General features: G+C 53.6%; 1 protein-coding gene across 2 annotated transcripts in view; it reads right to left on the reverse strand.

Moving 5' to 3' along the window:
• Positions 1–5,843: 5,843 nt before the first annotated feature.
• Positions 5,844–15,953, reverse strand: part of ECE1 (endothelin converting enzyme 1) — a 93,361-nt gene continuing 83,251 nt past the window's right edge. For both annotated transcript variants that reach the window (XM_079104667.1, XM_079104666.1), the window contains exons 14-19: positions 15,270–15,373; positions 12,215–12,325; positions 11,524–11,591; positions 10,647–10,837; positions 9,145–9,240; positions 5,844–8,245 (exon numbers count right to left, since the gene is read on the reverse strand). In XM_079104667.1, the coding sequence (XP_078960793.1) occupies positions 8,069–8,245; positions 9,145–9,240; positions 10,647–10,837; positions 11,524–11,591; positions 12,215–12,325; positions 15,270–15,373 (747 nt within the window). In that variant the 3' untranslated portion in view covers positions 5,844–8,068. The remainder of the gene's footprint in view (positions 8,246–9,144; positions 9,241–10,646; positions 10,838–11,523; positions 11,592–12,214; positions 12,326–15,269; positions 15,374–15,953) is intronic.

Genomic DNA, 15,953 nt, shown 5'->3' on the forward strand with positions numbered 1-15,953 from the left:
GGGCCCTCACCAGAACCCAGCTGATGCCAACGCCATGCCCTCAAAACTGTGAACTAAACAAGCCTCTTCTTCCTAAGTAGCCATGGCAGGTGTTTTGTTATAGTGATGAAAAGTTGATCGATACAACATTGATGGACTTAATAGAGTTACTGCTGGTCAAGCAACTCACCGCACAGCAAATGGGACGTGGCAATGGCCTGTGCTCATGCAGTTCACTGGCCTCCCCATGTTCCCCGAGGGGCGCCATCCATGACCAGCACATAAAACCGGGCTTGGTGAGCCATCAACGTGGAAATCTGGCTCTCCGGAACTGACGGTCATGAGAGCTTGTTTCAGATAGCCTGAAGTACATGGTCCCGTGCAGAGTGGCCCACCACAGGAACTTCCATGTCCTAGATGTGCCACGTGACCCACCAGAACGAAATGGCTTCCTTAACTCCACCCCATCCTTTTTCTTCTCATGGAAGAAGCTCCTCCCCGTTCCCCTTTTACCTGTACAGCTATAAATAAAGGACAGGTGGGCTCTTCCATCTTTGTCAGAGCCGGATCTTAGCATGGCTCAATCCGTCACGTCCCCTGATTCAAAAGATAATTGTCTCCTGTGTTTCTTTCTATTAAATAACTTTCTTAGCAATTAATTTGCAGCCAGTCCCTTCCTCCGACAGGAACACTTTCCCTGGCCCATGCTGGCTGTGTACTGGGAGTTCCCCTTGCCCTGATGCAGCTGGCTTGCTGGAGTAACAAATGAATGGCATTTAAAACTCAATGGCAGTGCCACCTTGGTGGCAATAGCTTGCAGGGCTGGGGCAGTGTCCTCTATGCCAGTGTCCTACAAGAATCACGGGACTAGAAGACAGGTGGAAATACTCCATATTTCACAGGTAGAAACAGGAGTGACTACTCACTCTTAACCTCAGCCTTCCAATCCATTAGCAAAACTGTTTCCAGTTCTTGTGTCCTCAGGTGGGGCTGGCCCAGAAGCCCTAACTCCAGGCCACCAAAGCAATGATCATACTGGAAACTGAGGCCGCCACCCACCACCCACCACTCAGCACTTTAGGTTCTGATTGCCTCCCACTTAACAGGCAAAGGAGGGTACTGGGCTGACTGGGTTATGGTTATGATGACCAAGTTGAAACTGTATTTTTACCGCACGGTGGAGGTGAGAAGAGTACTTCTAGAATACAGAGGTTTCCTTAGTCTCTCTCTCTCTCTCTCTCTCTTTCTCTCTCCATCTCTCTCGATCTCTTTTGTTTTTTGGTACTGGGGATTTAACCCGGGACACCTTACCACTGAACTACATCCTCAGCCCTTTTTATATTTTTATTTTGAGACCGAATCTTGCTGCATTGCTGAGATTGGCCTTGAACTTGTGATCCTCCTACTTCCACCTCCCGAGTCACTAGGATTACAGGTGTGTGCCACTGCATCCAGCTACAGCATCTTTTATTCCCAGGTCCTGTGACTAAAGTCAATGGAAAACCAATATAGCCCAATTCAGGCAGGCCCGTAATGGCCCAGACCTTCCAGGAATGAAGATTTGGGTCATCCCACGAGGCAGAGAGTTACACCAGATAAAGCCTTTGGTGACCGCAAAGGAATTATGAACTGGGGAAATGGAAGAAGGGAGTTACGAAGACCAGCTCTTTCCGGTTGTGGCGGCCACACCTATAATCCCAGACTTGGGAGGATTGCAAGTTCGAGGTCAGCCTCTGCAACTTGGAAAGATCCTGTCTCAAAATAAATAATAAAAATGGGCAAAAGACCTGGGGTTGTGTCTTAGTGGTAGAGTGTCCCTGGGTTCAATTCCCAGTGCAGCTGCAACAAAAAAGACCAGCTCTGGGGGCTGGAGAGATAGCTCAGTTGGTAGTGCTTGCCTTGTAAGCACAAGGCTCTGGGTTCGATCCCCAGCACACCCACCCCCAAAAAAAAAAAAAAAAAAAAAAAGACCAGCTCTGGTCACAGGAGCAGCTGCCAAAGTGAGGACTGTCATGGTTGCCAGCATTTCTCCAGCATGGTGGGCAAGTACTCTATCACTGAGTCACACCCCTATCCACCTCGCCGTTTGCAGTGGTGCGGTGGTGGGTGTGATCTGCCCTCTCCTAGTCTCGTTTCTGTGAGTAGAATTCCCAGTTCAAGTCACCCTCTGCTGCCATCCTGAGGCTTCCTTTGCAAATGATGGTCAGAGGGTGGGGGAAAGTTTTTTCTTATTTCTCATTTATTTCTGAATTTCTCCTTTCCTTTTTTTTTTTTTTTTTTGCGGTGCTGGGGATTGAACCCAGGGCTTTGTGTTTGCAAGGCAAGCACTGTACTGACTGAGCTATCTCCCCAGCCCTCCTTTCCTTTCTGTTTTGGTGATTCTGGGGATTGAACCCAGCACCTTCCGTCTGCTAGGCAGGCGCTCTACCGCTGAGCTACATCACCTGCCCTATTGTATCTCATTTTACAAAAGAATTAAATCTGATATTGCCAAATGTGTTAGTCTTTTCTTTTATGTTTTACTTTTTGTGTCTTTTGAAAGATGGCTCCGCCAATCCAACATTATAAACACATTGTTGTATATTATCTAATACATTTATAATTTTTGTCTGTTTAGGTCTATAATGCATAAGAGAACTTACCGATGTACATAGCAGGAGGGAATTCCACCTGAATTCACTTTTTCTTAAATGGATCCCCAACACCATTTATTACATGGTCCATTTCTCCAGCCATTTGAAGTGCTTCCTTTATCTTATGCTAATTCCTGCATATTGGCAGGATTGTTTCTGGCTTCTGATCTATTCCAGTTGTTTGCTATCTGTTCCTACACCTGCACCATGCTCTCATTAACCACTGCTTTATAAATATTTACATATGGAATATAGCTCCTTCATTGTTTAATTGCCTCGATTGTGCATTTTCTCTTTCATGTGAATTAGCTTATCAAATTCTATGCAAAATTATCTTGGGACTTTGAGAGTACGCTGATTACTTTCGGGATTACTCTGATTACTCAGAGTTATAGATTACTTTCGGGAGAGCTGGCAGCGACGATTACACTGGACTTTCCTGCCTCCGAGGGCGGGGTGTTCAGGTGCATTTGCTCAGGGCTTCTCTGATGGTCTTTGCTAAAGTTTCTTGGGTTTCTCTACTAAGGTCTTCCCCAATTCAGGCTGGGCTCATTAGTGGGCCAGATTCTTTAAAAGTTTAAAGTTTTGCTAAATCCCCTCGTTCAGAGCGCCTCTGCGGGGCCCTTTTGCTGACACGATTATTACAGATTGCTTACATCTTCCAGCTGTTCCCAAGTTACATCCTGCACGTGTTTGCACGTGTGCTGGGTGAAGTCCGCAGGGCCAGGCTGGGGTTTCAAGCCCTGGTTGGGATGGGAACGTGATTGGGCGAGGGTCTGGGAGGAGGGGCGGGGCGAGGGGCGGGGCCGGGCAAGGAGCCGCCCTCGGTCACTGGGAGAGGGCCTGTGTGGAGGGAGGGCATCTGCAGGCCAGGGCTGCGGGTAGGGTGGGTAGAAACTAGGTCTCCCTTCTTGGGAGGAGGGTGGGCAGCAGCCAGCCCCTCAGCCCGCGCGTCCATGCACATACACGTGCACACGCGGCATCCCTGGGGCCTTCTCTATTTCTAGCAGCTTCTCACGTTTTCCCATGCGGCTCCCTGCGAGTGGCCTGGGTTCTGAACCCAGCTCAGCCACTTCCTGCCCTGCAACCCAGTGTCCCCGCGTGACTCCAACACTGAGCAGCAGGCCTGAGAAATTCCCACAAACTTGCTGTGAGTTCAAGGAGAGGCCGCGGCAAACTCGCGGCTCATGACTGGACTCGAAGAGGCACGTGGTTCGCGGAGGGTCCAAACAGAATCCACGCATTTATCCTCATTGGCAAGGAGTGTGCGTGTGCGAGAACTTTCCAGCCTAAAGGACCCAAGGGACCAAGAGCCTGAGCCGGAAAGGGCTAGGCTTGTTTGGGTTCCAGAAAGAAGCTGGAGGCCCGGGATGTGGCTCAGTGGTGGAGGCTTGGGAGCGAAGCCTGGGTTAGATCCCCAGCACCGCCCCAACAGAACAGAACAGAGACCAAGGGGCAGGTACAAGTCCCGGGGGGCAAGTGTGTGTGTGTGGGGGGGCCAGTGACAGGGAGGGACCCAGTCTTCAAACAGGATGCTCTCCTGAGGACAACGGTGGAGGGGAGGGGCTCTCCCCCCTGCACAGGGGAGAGATGCTGGGGCTTATGGGCCTGGCAGGCCTGTTCACACCTACTGTGAACAGTCGGTGCTCAGAGCACATCACTGAAAGCACATCACTGTCTCTGTCATCTCAGTCTCCCCATATTTGAGGGTTATTCAGGACAGAGGAGAGAGTGAATTGTCCATCTTATAGCTAGAGAAACTGAGTTCAAGAGAAATGACCTATTCCTTTTAAAGCCAGGTAGAATCAAGCCAGACTTGGTGGCCCACGTCTGTAATCCAAGTGACTAGGGAGGCTGAACCAGGAGGATTGACAGTTTGAGGCTGACCTCAGCAATTTAGTGAGGCCCTCAGCAATACAGTGAGACCCTGTCATAAAATATAAAAAAATAAAAAGAGCTGGGGATGTAGCTCATTGGTAAAGAACCCCTGGGTTCGATTCCAGGTACTCTAAGAATAAGCCAGGCAGAGTCAAGAGGAGGGATTTTGTCCCAAGGGAGAGTTTGCATCAGCCATTACTATGTTCAATATGGGATGTGAATCCCAGTCCCCGCCATTCAGTCAAAGCACATCTGGAATTTTCCTGCTCCAGGAAGTCTTCTCTGATCATTGCAGCCCACCAAGTTGGTTCTGTCCGGTGTTGGTGCATTACTTATGGCCATCTGTCCATCCAGTGGTCTTCCACCTACCCAGCCATTAACCCAGCAGTCACTGTGACCTGCTATGCTTCAGGCAGTGGAAATGCTGTGGGTACCTCCATTGCCTAGATAATCCGGGCCTCTGTGTTATGAGCTGAATTGTGTCCCTCTACCCTCAAATTCATGTGTCAAAGTCCTAACCTGCAGCACCTCATGACATGAGGTTATTTGGAAATAAGGTCACTGTAGATGTAATTGGTTGAGACCATTAAGGTGAGTCCTGATCCAGTATAACTGATGTCGTTATAAAAAAGGATTGGAAAACAGACGGATGCAGGGACAAGGCCATCTGAAGGTGATGCAGAGATGGGGTGATTCTTCTACAAGCCCAGAAGCACCGAAGATCGCCAGAGACCACCAGCAGCTAGGAGAGAGGGATGCAGCACGTTCTCCTCTGTGGCCCTCAGGAGGAACCAGCCCCACAATGCCTTGATCTGTAGTGTTTGTAGTACTTCATTACAACAGCCCCAGCAAACTAATACACTCTGGGATGAGAGGGAAGTCCGAGGGGCCCCCTGATGCAGACTTGGAGGTTAGGAAGGGCTTCCTAGAGGAGGTGATGCTGAGTGGGGCATTGGAGGATGGGTAGTTTACCAGCAAGAGAAGTCAGAGAACATTCCAGAAAGAGGGAAGAACATACATTAATGTTAGGCTGTTTTCTGAACCTCTCTGAATTTCCTGCCTGCCCTGAGAAGCATCTGAGATCTGGAAACTCTTTTGCTCTAAGATAATGGAAATACGACATTGGCCACTGGGCAGTGACATGCATCATTTTCACCGTAGGGGGTGCACACACAAGCCTGCCCAAGAGCCAGCGCTGGCTAGGTGGGCACAGGCAGGAGTAAGCTCTGGCCATTCTTCAGGGTCCAATGCTTCTTCCTGGTGAGGCCAGGGTGGGCAGCTCTGAGCTGGCTGGGGCTCTCTTGTGGCTCCAAAGGATGCACACCACCCTGGAAGGACACTCAGACACTTGGCTCTCGATACAAGTACTTTATTTTAATTACAATAGTGCCACACCAAAACTACAGTAGCACGAAACATAATATAAAAAATAGATTCCCAGCTCCAAACCCACACCCAGGTACCCACAGAGAAGCAAGCCTGACGGCTCCCTTGGTCTTGGAGTGCAGCTGCGCATCTCACCTTGGCCTTGACACTCTGAAGGGGCAGTGGGGGTGGGCACTGCCTCTGTGTGGGTCTGGGCTTCTCCCCTGCCCCAGCATATCCATCCTGACAGTGGGCGCCATCTACATTGGCTCTGGCTAGATGCCAGCCCGAAGATACCTGCTTCTGGTTGGTGGTGCTGACACCCTCCAGGACGGCCCCCTCCGTGGGGAAGGCCTGGTGGAGGAGGGGAGGCGCAGACAGGAGCTGCGGATGGGAAAGGCCCACCTCCCAGCTGGCTGGCTCTAGCTTCTTCCGTAGTTCCTCCTTTTCTTTCTCCCAAAGAGCTACCAGGCCTTGAACTGGTTTGTGAGGAATAAGGGGCATCGTCTGGAGCCCACCTGCAAGCCTCCTGCTGACCCGAGCGCACAGGCAAGGCTGAGCTGTCTGTGCCTCTCGGACAGGGAGGAGTCTGGCTTCCTGCCTGAGGGGCGCTCGCGGTGGGGCAAGGCCTGGCTGGTGGCTGGCTGCCCGCCTCCGTTACAGGGGCTGCCGAGAGGCTGCGGTGAGCTCTATCTGGTGCAGCTGGAGTATCCGCTGTTGGGGAAGCATGGCCTCAGGAGGGGACGACCTTCTTGGTCCCTTGACTCCACAAGCCAGTGGGCTGGGGAACCTTTCCCTTAGCCTCCTGTCTAACAGCACCCGGAAGGAGAGGAGCCTGGCCAGCTGCAGGTGCCATCCTGATCCCAAACAGGGGTGCCGTGGCTGGAGCCTAGGGCAGGCGCAGCGGTGTCCAACTTCTGTCCAGAGCCACTCCTCTGCAGGCCAGAGCTCCTGGGGCTCCAGGAGTGGGGCTATGGCCTTGGGTTCCAGTCAGGACACTTGGGGCTCCACTGAGGAGGCCAAGGGCCTCTGGGGCAGGGCTGTCTCCCCAGTGGGGCTCGGGGCCGCAGCCTCCAATAAGGCACTAGAGAACAGGTCTGGAACCAGACCAGGCTGGGGCAGAGGACGGAGCGGAGGGAGGATCTGGACCCTGCAGGAGGCAAGAGCAGTTTCTCTTTTCTCCTTCTCCTGGGGAAGAGGGACCCAGCGAGGCAGAGCCCAACATGGCTGGGGTGGGGGGAGTGCTCCAGAAAGGCAACAGGTCCCATGGGGTGACCAAGAGAGGAGGAGCGGAAGAGAACGACCCCGGCAGCCGAGGGCATCTGGCGCTGGAGGGCTCCTGTGTCCCAGGTCCAGGCGCTCGGTGCCCTCAGACTGCTGGAGGGCTGGGACCTGGCTTCACTGTGCCATGGCCACCGTCCCCTGCTGTGACGGTGGGGATCGGATCTCCCTTGCTGGGGTTTCCATGCTTGGACTCTGGGGGTGGGGCAGGCAAGCTGAGAGGCGCCAGCCATGAGCTGATCCTCTGGCCAGCTGCTCCCTCTGCCTGGCCCCCACAGTTCCCATCTGCAGGTGTCTGTGGCAGCAGTACCCGGGGTGACAGCCATATACCCCAAGGGCTGAGGCAGCTCTGGACTTGGGAGATTTGCTGAGTGGCCTGGCAGGGGTCCCTGCCTCAGCCCAGCCTTGAGGGGGAAGATCCGTGGGGCTTCTTTTGTCCACAGGTTATTTAGAAAAACAACATAATAAATATACTAATCCTTTCCTGGGGGGCGGGGGAAAGTGTTTTAAATGCATTTTTCCCTGAAGAATTCCAGTGTATTCCACAATGTTTAAAAAATAGTTTCCCCAAAAATATATCTTTAAAGCATTTGACACTGGTCACCGTGGTCTATCTGGTGCTGGATGTGGGTGAGGGCTGAGTCCCTCCACCCTAGTCAGTGTGGGGCCCAGGGCTGGCGAGCCACCAGCCCGATACCCAAATGCCCGCTGAAGTTGGTGCATTGTGCAGAGGACGACAGATCTGCACAGGGGAGAACTCTAGGGTATGCAGAGGCCCTCTGTCACAGCCCAGTGCCGCCTGCAAGCCCTCGGGTCAGGGAAGGAGGCCCTGGGTGGCCAAGGGCTGGAAGGAGGGGTGGACTTGGCAGCCTCCTGGGGGCCCGTCCTCGGCCCCTTCCTCTCCTCTGTCTTGGCTCTTTGTGCTTCGCCCCTTACCAGACTTCACACTTGTGACGAGGGTTCATGGGTGACCCAATTGGGCAGTGGAAGTGTTCTGAGAACTCTTTGGAATTGGAGAGGGAGCCGATGACCCTGAAGCGGGACGGGCTGTGGGGGTCAGTGATGAGGCCTTCGTGGGAGCTCTCGGGCGTACGGACAGAGCACCAGACCTTTGAGGGAACGAGGGGGAGAAGCTGGGGTCACTGCGGGGCGCTGAGGTCACGCCAGATCACAACAGTAGTGGAACGAGCCCTCGCCTGGCACTCGGATCCCAAAGAGTCAGGAAGGCCCACGGGATGGGGCTGCTGTGCCCCCTGTGCCCGCGCTTCCTCATGCATGTGTCACCAAGCTGTGTCTCTTCAGCCACAGCAGTGTCTCTGATGCTATGTACCACGTTCACCTGGACGAGGGTTTTGCCCAAACTCTACAAATCTTGGATTTAGTCCAGATCTCCTATTTCCTGGGCAGGACACTCTGTCTAAAGGCCTGGCAGCTCTGGCAACTCAAGTGCCAACCTTGGGCTGGGGAGATAGCTCAGTTGGTAGAGAGCTTGCCTTGCAAGCACAAGGCCCTGGGTTCGATCCCCAGCACTGCAAAAAAGAAAAAAGAAAAAAAAAAAAAAAAATCAAGTGCCAATCTGGCACACCTTATTTTTTTTTTCTCTCCCAGTTCTGGGATTGAACCCAGAGGTGCTCTACCACTGAGCTACATCCCCAGCCCATTTTTATTTTTGATTTTGAGACAGGGTCTTGCTAAGTTGCTGAGGCTGGTCTTGAACTTGTGATCCTCCTGCCTCAGCTTCCTGAGGAGCTGGAATTATTAGGTGTGCATTACTGGGTCTGGCTATCTTGAGATTAAGAAGTTTCTAGAACCCCAGAACCAGGAGGGACCTCTTCCACCAGATACGATCCTTTTACTAGTATGTATGGCCCTTCCTTGGATCTCTCTAATGATAGGAAGCTCACCTCCTCACAGGGCGATGTCCTGAAGAGGGTCCGAGGAGTTCGGAAGTTGTTGATTTGCGGGGATCTGTACCTCTGTCAGGCATAATTCCCCCTAACGAACTCACCTGTGCGAACCCCAGGAAGAAGAGCTGGTCATTGGTGAGACCCAGGGTGGGCAGCGTCTGCTCAGCCCCGTTCTTCTTCACCCAGTTCTGGTAGGCCTGCAAGGAGAGGAAGCAAGGCTCAAGGGCGGCCGAGACACAGGGCGAGGAGGCTGGTTTTGGGGGTCAGAGCCTCAGTTCTGCTCTCTTCTTTCCTTGTTCTCACCCAAAGGGGCGTGCATTTGACCCCAAGGCCCACAACACCACCTCAATGCCCACGGCTCTCACATGTACACTTTGGCGCCAGTCTCTTCTCTGATTTGAATATTCAACTGCGCTAACTGAACATCCAAGGTCACCTCCAACTCAACACAGCACACAGTGGAATATGTCCCCCCGCCACGCACATGTACCCCCACCAAACGCGCCACCACCCTCTAGTTATGCAGGCTCAAACCCAGAGCTCCTCTCCGACTCTTCCAGCAAGCCAACACCAAATCTGACACTCCTCCTCTTCCCTCGTTCCATACGGCCTCTCGCCTGGGTAACCTTGCGACAGCTGCCAATGAGTCTCCCTGACTCAGAGGAACCCAGGGACACAACCTCAGTCCCCTCCTCAAGTAGTGACCTAAGTGAGCCTTCCAGGGCAGGCGTTGGCAGACTTCCTCTGTGAGGGCCAAGTGGATGTTTCCCGCTCAGCTTTGGGGCTACGGCTGGTCCCTTTTGGGACGCTGTGCTCTTAGAGTGCAGAAGGAGCCACAGGCGGCCTGTGGACATGCTGTGGCCCCGTCCCCCCAAACCTGTGAAGGCAGGCTGGGAGCTGGATCGGGACTGCGGGCCGCAGGCTTGCTGACCTGCTTTAAGAACAAATCAGATCATGTCTCCTGTTTGAGACCTTGTGGTGGCTCCCACGTCCCCAGAATAGAACCACGCTCCTTTCTCAGTGACAGAGACCCTTGCCCCCACCCTCTTCCCTGTTGGGGAATATGCCAGGCCGTGTCCCCTCTGTACTGATCACAGACAGACCTCTCTGCTCTCATTGCCTCTGCCCTCTCATCCTCTGATCCTCTGATATCATCCAACTCAGATGACATTTCTGGGGACCTCTCAGGCCAGGCCCTGTGTCACTTGATTTCACCTTCCTGGCCACCGACAGTACAGGTGTCAGGTGCTCACAGCCAAGCCAATAGGCTTGGGAGGCTAGCGACTTACTCCAGACCAGGACCTGAACCCAGAACCGGCTCCATACCCATGTGGCAGAGGCTCTCCCCACAAAGGTAAGAAGGGGCCTGCTCTGCAGGTGGGCCCCACCCCGGCCCTCTCCTGGGTCTCTCAGACAGGCGGACTCCCAGCAGAAAGCCCGGGGCATCCAGCTCTGGCGCTGTGTTCACGGTCAGCCCTTGGTGTCCTCCCCACCCCATCTGACCCACGAGGAGGCCGAGGTGCACTCCTGCAGCCTGCCGGGCGACTGTGCCGCTCTGCTGATGAGGCCTGCGGACAGGCAGGGGCATGGGGAGCAGACGCACCCGATAGGCTGCCTTGAGGCCCCCGTTGTCCGCGATGTTCTCCCCGAGGGTGTGGCGGCCGTTCACAGGCTCCCCATTCACGCTGTAGCTGCTGTACTGCTCCACCATGCACTCGGCGCGCTGCCTGAAGGCCTCCACCGAGGCGTTCCTCCACCACGGCCGGAGGTTCCCGTCCTTGTCATACTCCCGTCCTGTGGCCAGAGGGCGAAGTGGCAGGGTGGGGCCTGCGCTCCTTCCCCTCCCAGTGAGAAGTGGGTTGCTCTGCCTCATCCCCACCGTCCAGCCTCCAAGGGAACGGGATGCCCATCGGAGGACCAGAGGGTGGGCCAGACCGAGTGGACAGGATAGAGGAAAGTGCCCGGGCAAGCCCTGAGCTGGGCTGACTTCCAACACTGGCCAGGGCCTCGGAGCCCGAGGAATGGACGCCAGCAAGGGGCCAGTGGAGCTGGCAGATCAGGATCACACGGCAGGCCTGCCTCCAGGGTCTCCACCACTTCCTTCGGCTGTGAGGGCCCCGAGCAGATGGCAGTGAGGAAGACCTGGACCCTGGCTGTCTTGAGGAGGGTGCAACTCCAAGGCCTCTGACGCCTAACCCACTGAGCACTGAACGGCCTGCTGCAGCGCTCCCCGCAGGCTGACCACGGTCCTCCCACCCCCACCTGGAACTGTCCTGCCCATTTTACAGATAAGGAGAGGGAGCCTTGGAGAATGGTGTGACGGGCCGAGGTGAGTGCATTTGGTGGCAGGTGGCAGGATTTGAACCCTGGTCCTTCTCTCCAAAGCTAGAACCCCCAGAAGCGGCAGGACCAGGAAGCAGAGGCAGTGGGGCTAGGAAGCTGATGGGCTCTGTCTGAAGGGGACCCCAAGGAACCTGTACCTTGATCATCAAACGCATGAGTCAGCTCGTGGCCCACGACGACACCGATGCCACCAAAGTTTAAGGCCCTGGAAGGAGACGCGAAGTGAGAGCAAGGCCTCCCCAGGGCCCTGGGCTCCGGCCCGTTATGTGACCTCACTTCCTGGGCCCGAGACCAGCCATTTCTCAGGGCTCTGTGGGGGACACAGGCCTGAGACAGTGGGAGGCCGGCAGTTCATGGGAGCCAGCTGTGCCCTCTGGTGCTGTGCACCACGCTGGTGGCTCTACAGAACCACGCTGTCCTCTTCAGTGGTCTCGGGGTTAGGCTTAAAGCAAACCGCGCCTGGGAACGGGCCGGTGACTTTTCCCAAGTCATCCTGGGATTCAAACCCAGGACGGTGCGGATCCCACTTCTAGGAGCGCGCCCTCAGCCCCGCCGACTCCCACCCACCTGCGGCTGCTCTAAAGCACTGCCGGCAGCACTGTCTCCCCACACAGGGCTCCAGACCCCACACAGGGCCCGTTCCCCACGGCGCAGGGGAACCTCTCTCGGCGCAGCCCGAGAGAGCCCTGGAAGGAAGGAAGGCAGGGGCTGCTTCCCTCTGCACCGTTGTTGCCATCCTGGACTGTCAGGGCCACTGGGGCCCAGATGGCTCAGAAGACTGGCCAGGCGGAGGGGCAAGGGAGAGAGGGGGCGACAGAAGGAGCCTACTTGGGCGAGGAGCGGGTGTAGAAGGGCGCCTGCAGGATCCCAGCTGGAAACACAATCTCGTTCTTGGTGGGCGAGTAGTAAGCGTTCACCATGGGCGGGGTCATGCTCCACCTGCAAGGACTGTGCGTGAGAGCCCAGGCGCGCGGGGGCAGCAGGCTGGAAGACGCGGCTGCTCCCTGCCCCCAGGCCCAAGTGTTGGCAAGCACAGGACACGGTGGCACTGTTTTGAGGAGGGACTAGAAAACGCCTGCATGTCTATAAATCAGGGAGGTCACATCACAGGGTGCAACCCGGGTCTCACAGACAGCGAGAGGGAGCACCGGATGCTGAGCCGGTATTAACTTAGGCTCAAGTGTGTCCAGCTGCAGTTCTGAAGTGTGGTCTGTGGACAGGTAGGGGTCAGTCCCCTCCAAAACTATTTTCATTATAACATAAGACATTATGGGGGCTGGGGAGATAGCTCAGTTGGTAGAGTGTTTGCCTTGTAAGCAGAAGGCCCTGGGTTCGATCCCCAGCACCCCCCTCCAAAAAAAAAAAAAAAAAAGACATTTTTTGTCTCAGCCACGTGTTGGTACCTGCATGCTACCCAAGCAACGGTGGGTAACAGTGCCACAACCCGAGTAGGAAGCCAGTGGTCACTGCTTCTTCCCCCGCGGGTACTCCAGCAAAAACAAGCCAGCAAGTCATTTTCATTTACAACGCCCACGAAAAAGCAGCTTAATTATTAATTCCATTAAATCCAGACCCCAAGTGTTTTTAATATCCCATGTGACCAACTGGGAAGCACCCACGTAGTGCTTCAGATCTCTTTATGAAATATCGTTCTTTCTCTTAGGATGATAGATCAGTCATGGAATTCTGGACTTGAGTAACTGGGCAGACATTTTCTTAAAAATGAAAAAGGAAGCTTAGCACCGCAGGGGAAATAATTCACTCCCATTTGGGACAAATGACAAAAATCTGAGTTTTCAAAAAGAACTGAGGTTTCAAAGAAAAATTAAATTTTTAAAATTAAAAAAAAAATTTTACAAAACTTGTATTGACTATCTTGAATTTAACAGCTTCCCAGTACTTTAAGACTTCTTGGGAGGTTAGCTATGATATTAACAAATGTGGATTTTTTTCCCGTTGTAGTACATGAGAGTGGAAAATCTGTAAACCTTAGTGAACCACTATTTTCTTTTCTTTTTTTTTTTTTTTTTTTTTTTTGGTACTGTAACCACAGAGCCACATCCCGAGCCCTTTTTAAAATTTTATTTAGCAACAGGGTCTTGCTAAGTTGTTTAGGGCCTGGCCAAGTTGCTGAGGCTGGCTTTGAATTTGTGATTCTCTTGCCTAAGCCTCCCCAGTCACTGAGATTACAGGCACCTGGAAAACCACTATTTTCAAAAGACTAATGCATGATGTTGGAGTCATGCTTGTGTAAAAGATTCAAAGTGCAAGACAGATCAATGATTTTAGTGTACAGGGTATGAACAATTCATGAATAAGTTTTCAGATTTTCCACACTGTATTAATCTTTCCTTCCTTCCTACCCAGGAGTACTCTACCACTGAGCTTCATCCCCAGCCCTTCTCTTTACTAAGTTGCCCAGGCTGGCCTCAAACTTGGGATCCTCCTGCCTTAGCCTCCTGAGTAGCTTGGATTACAGATGCAGATGCATACCACTCTGCCTGGCTAGAAGACAAAGTTTTTTTCTTTTTTTTTTTTTTTTTTTGGTGCAGTGCTGGGGATTGAACCCAGGGCCTTGTACTTGTGAGGCAAGCACTCTACCAACTGAGCTCTATCCCCAGCCCTCCCAGAGTGAAGATTTTTAATCTAAAATTTAAAAATCCAGGTAAATTGGCAGTGGTGTCTGTGCCATATTCTGAAGGTGAAGGCCCACCTACCTTCCTGAGTATTTAGGGGGACTCTGGCTGACAATGGGAAACTTGGAGGAGACAGATGTTTGCATCTCCATTGCCCACAAGAGGGTGCCAGAGGCAAAGAGGAGAGGCTCTCACCTTTTAGTAAAATTAACCTGAAAAATGTTTTAGGAATGGAAAGAGCTTAGTCTGAGGGCTAGTACTGGGTTGACTACATCTGACTTTCCTGGGAGGACCATTTTAAAAAGATAGGTTTTGCTCCAGATTTTTCTGATTTAAGTTCCGGGGTAGAAGTTAGGCTATAGCCAGGTACCATGGTTCACAGCTGTAATCCCACCAATTTGGGAGGCTGAGGCAGGAGGATCATATGTTCAAGGACAGCCTCGGCAACCTAGTGAGGCTCTAAGCAATTTAGTCAAACTTTGTCTCAAAATAAAAAATAAAAAGGACAGGGAATGTGGGAATGTAGCTCAGTGGTAAAATACTCCTGGGTTTGATCCCCAGTAACCCCTCCAAAAAAAAATTTCAGGAGGCAATACACACACACATTTTTGGCAGTGCTGAAGAGGGAACCCAGGGCCTCTCACATAGGCAAGTACTCTACCACTGAGCTACACCCTCATCCTAGGAGACACTGACGCACAGTGGGATTTGCAGTGGAGGATGTGCTTCCTTATCAGGGAGCCTCTAGAACCTTCCCCAGACCTCACGCTGGGAGCCCTGCACCCTGAGACACCACTGCTCCTGTCTGTGAGGAAGCAGGGGGCACTAGCCCTTGCCGAGGGCCTCCTCTCGGGGCCTGGCCTCCGCGGAAGTTCCTACACTGGATGGCCATGATGACCCAAGAACCAATTCCCTTCTATCCCATTTTGCAGATAATGAGACGGAGGCTCTGAATGCTGAAGCCATGAGGAGGGTCGGGGCGCCAGGCCCGCACAGCCTCAGAGGCCAGCTGCACTCTGCCAACCGGCTGGGCACTGCAGTGCGCAGACTCTGGCCCACCCGGCCCCTCGGGGGCCCACTCTGGCTTTTGGTTTCTTAATTTGAGGAACAACCACATCCACTCCTCAGGGCTTTCAAGAAAGCTGCCTCTGGCACCTGGTAGTGGGCGAGGAAGGCAAGCTCAGCGGGGGCATCCCGGGGGGCGGTGTGGGTGCCAGCGCCTTCCGGGCAGGGCCTGGGGGACTCACTGATCTCTGTTGGGGGCTTTCCTGAGCTGGTCAGCGGTGACCCTCCACGAGAAGTTGAAAAATCGCACAGCATTCTCAAAGTAGAGGTCTGGAACTGCGGTGTACTAAAGGAAAAGCAGAGGCAGGATTGGAGCCCGCCCAGAGGAAGCTCAGACCCAGGCCTCCTCTCACCTGCTGGGGCCCACATTACCTCTCTGCTGCAGGTGCCTGACAGTGTCACCGTGCTACAGGATGTCCCTGCAGGGGTTCCTGGGCCTTAGGCTAGAAGTATCTCCATCACTGTGCAACAGAACTGTGACAACGGCTGTGTTTACGCCTACCCTGGCCAACGCGGTAGACTCTGGAGACAGGTGGCTCCTGAGCATCTCAGAGGTGCTAGTGTAGCTTACATTTTAATTAATTAAATAGCCCCATGGCTAGTGGTTACCATACTGGACAGCCCAGATTCATGGACTGAGCTGAAACCTATCTCTGAAACATCAGGGGGCAGGCATTACCGCGCATACCCCTGCCACTGGGCCCACCGCTAAGCTCCTGACAGGTGCAAAGTTCTCTTCAGATCCACTCCAGGTCTTTATGGCTGTGCTAAAGGGTTTTGGTGAAACACGGGGCCCTCAGGGGCAAGGCCCTGATCCTGCGGGCCCTACCTAGGCCATCTCCAGGAGACTGTCTTGCATCATGATG

The sequence above is a fragment of the Sciurus vulgaris genome (assembly GCF_902686455.1).
Source record: "Sciurus vulgaris genome assembly, chromosome: 1".
Taxonomy (NCBI): Eukaryota; Metazoa; Chordata; class Mammalia; order Rodentia; family Sciuridae; genus Sciurus; species Sciurus vulgaris.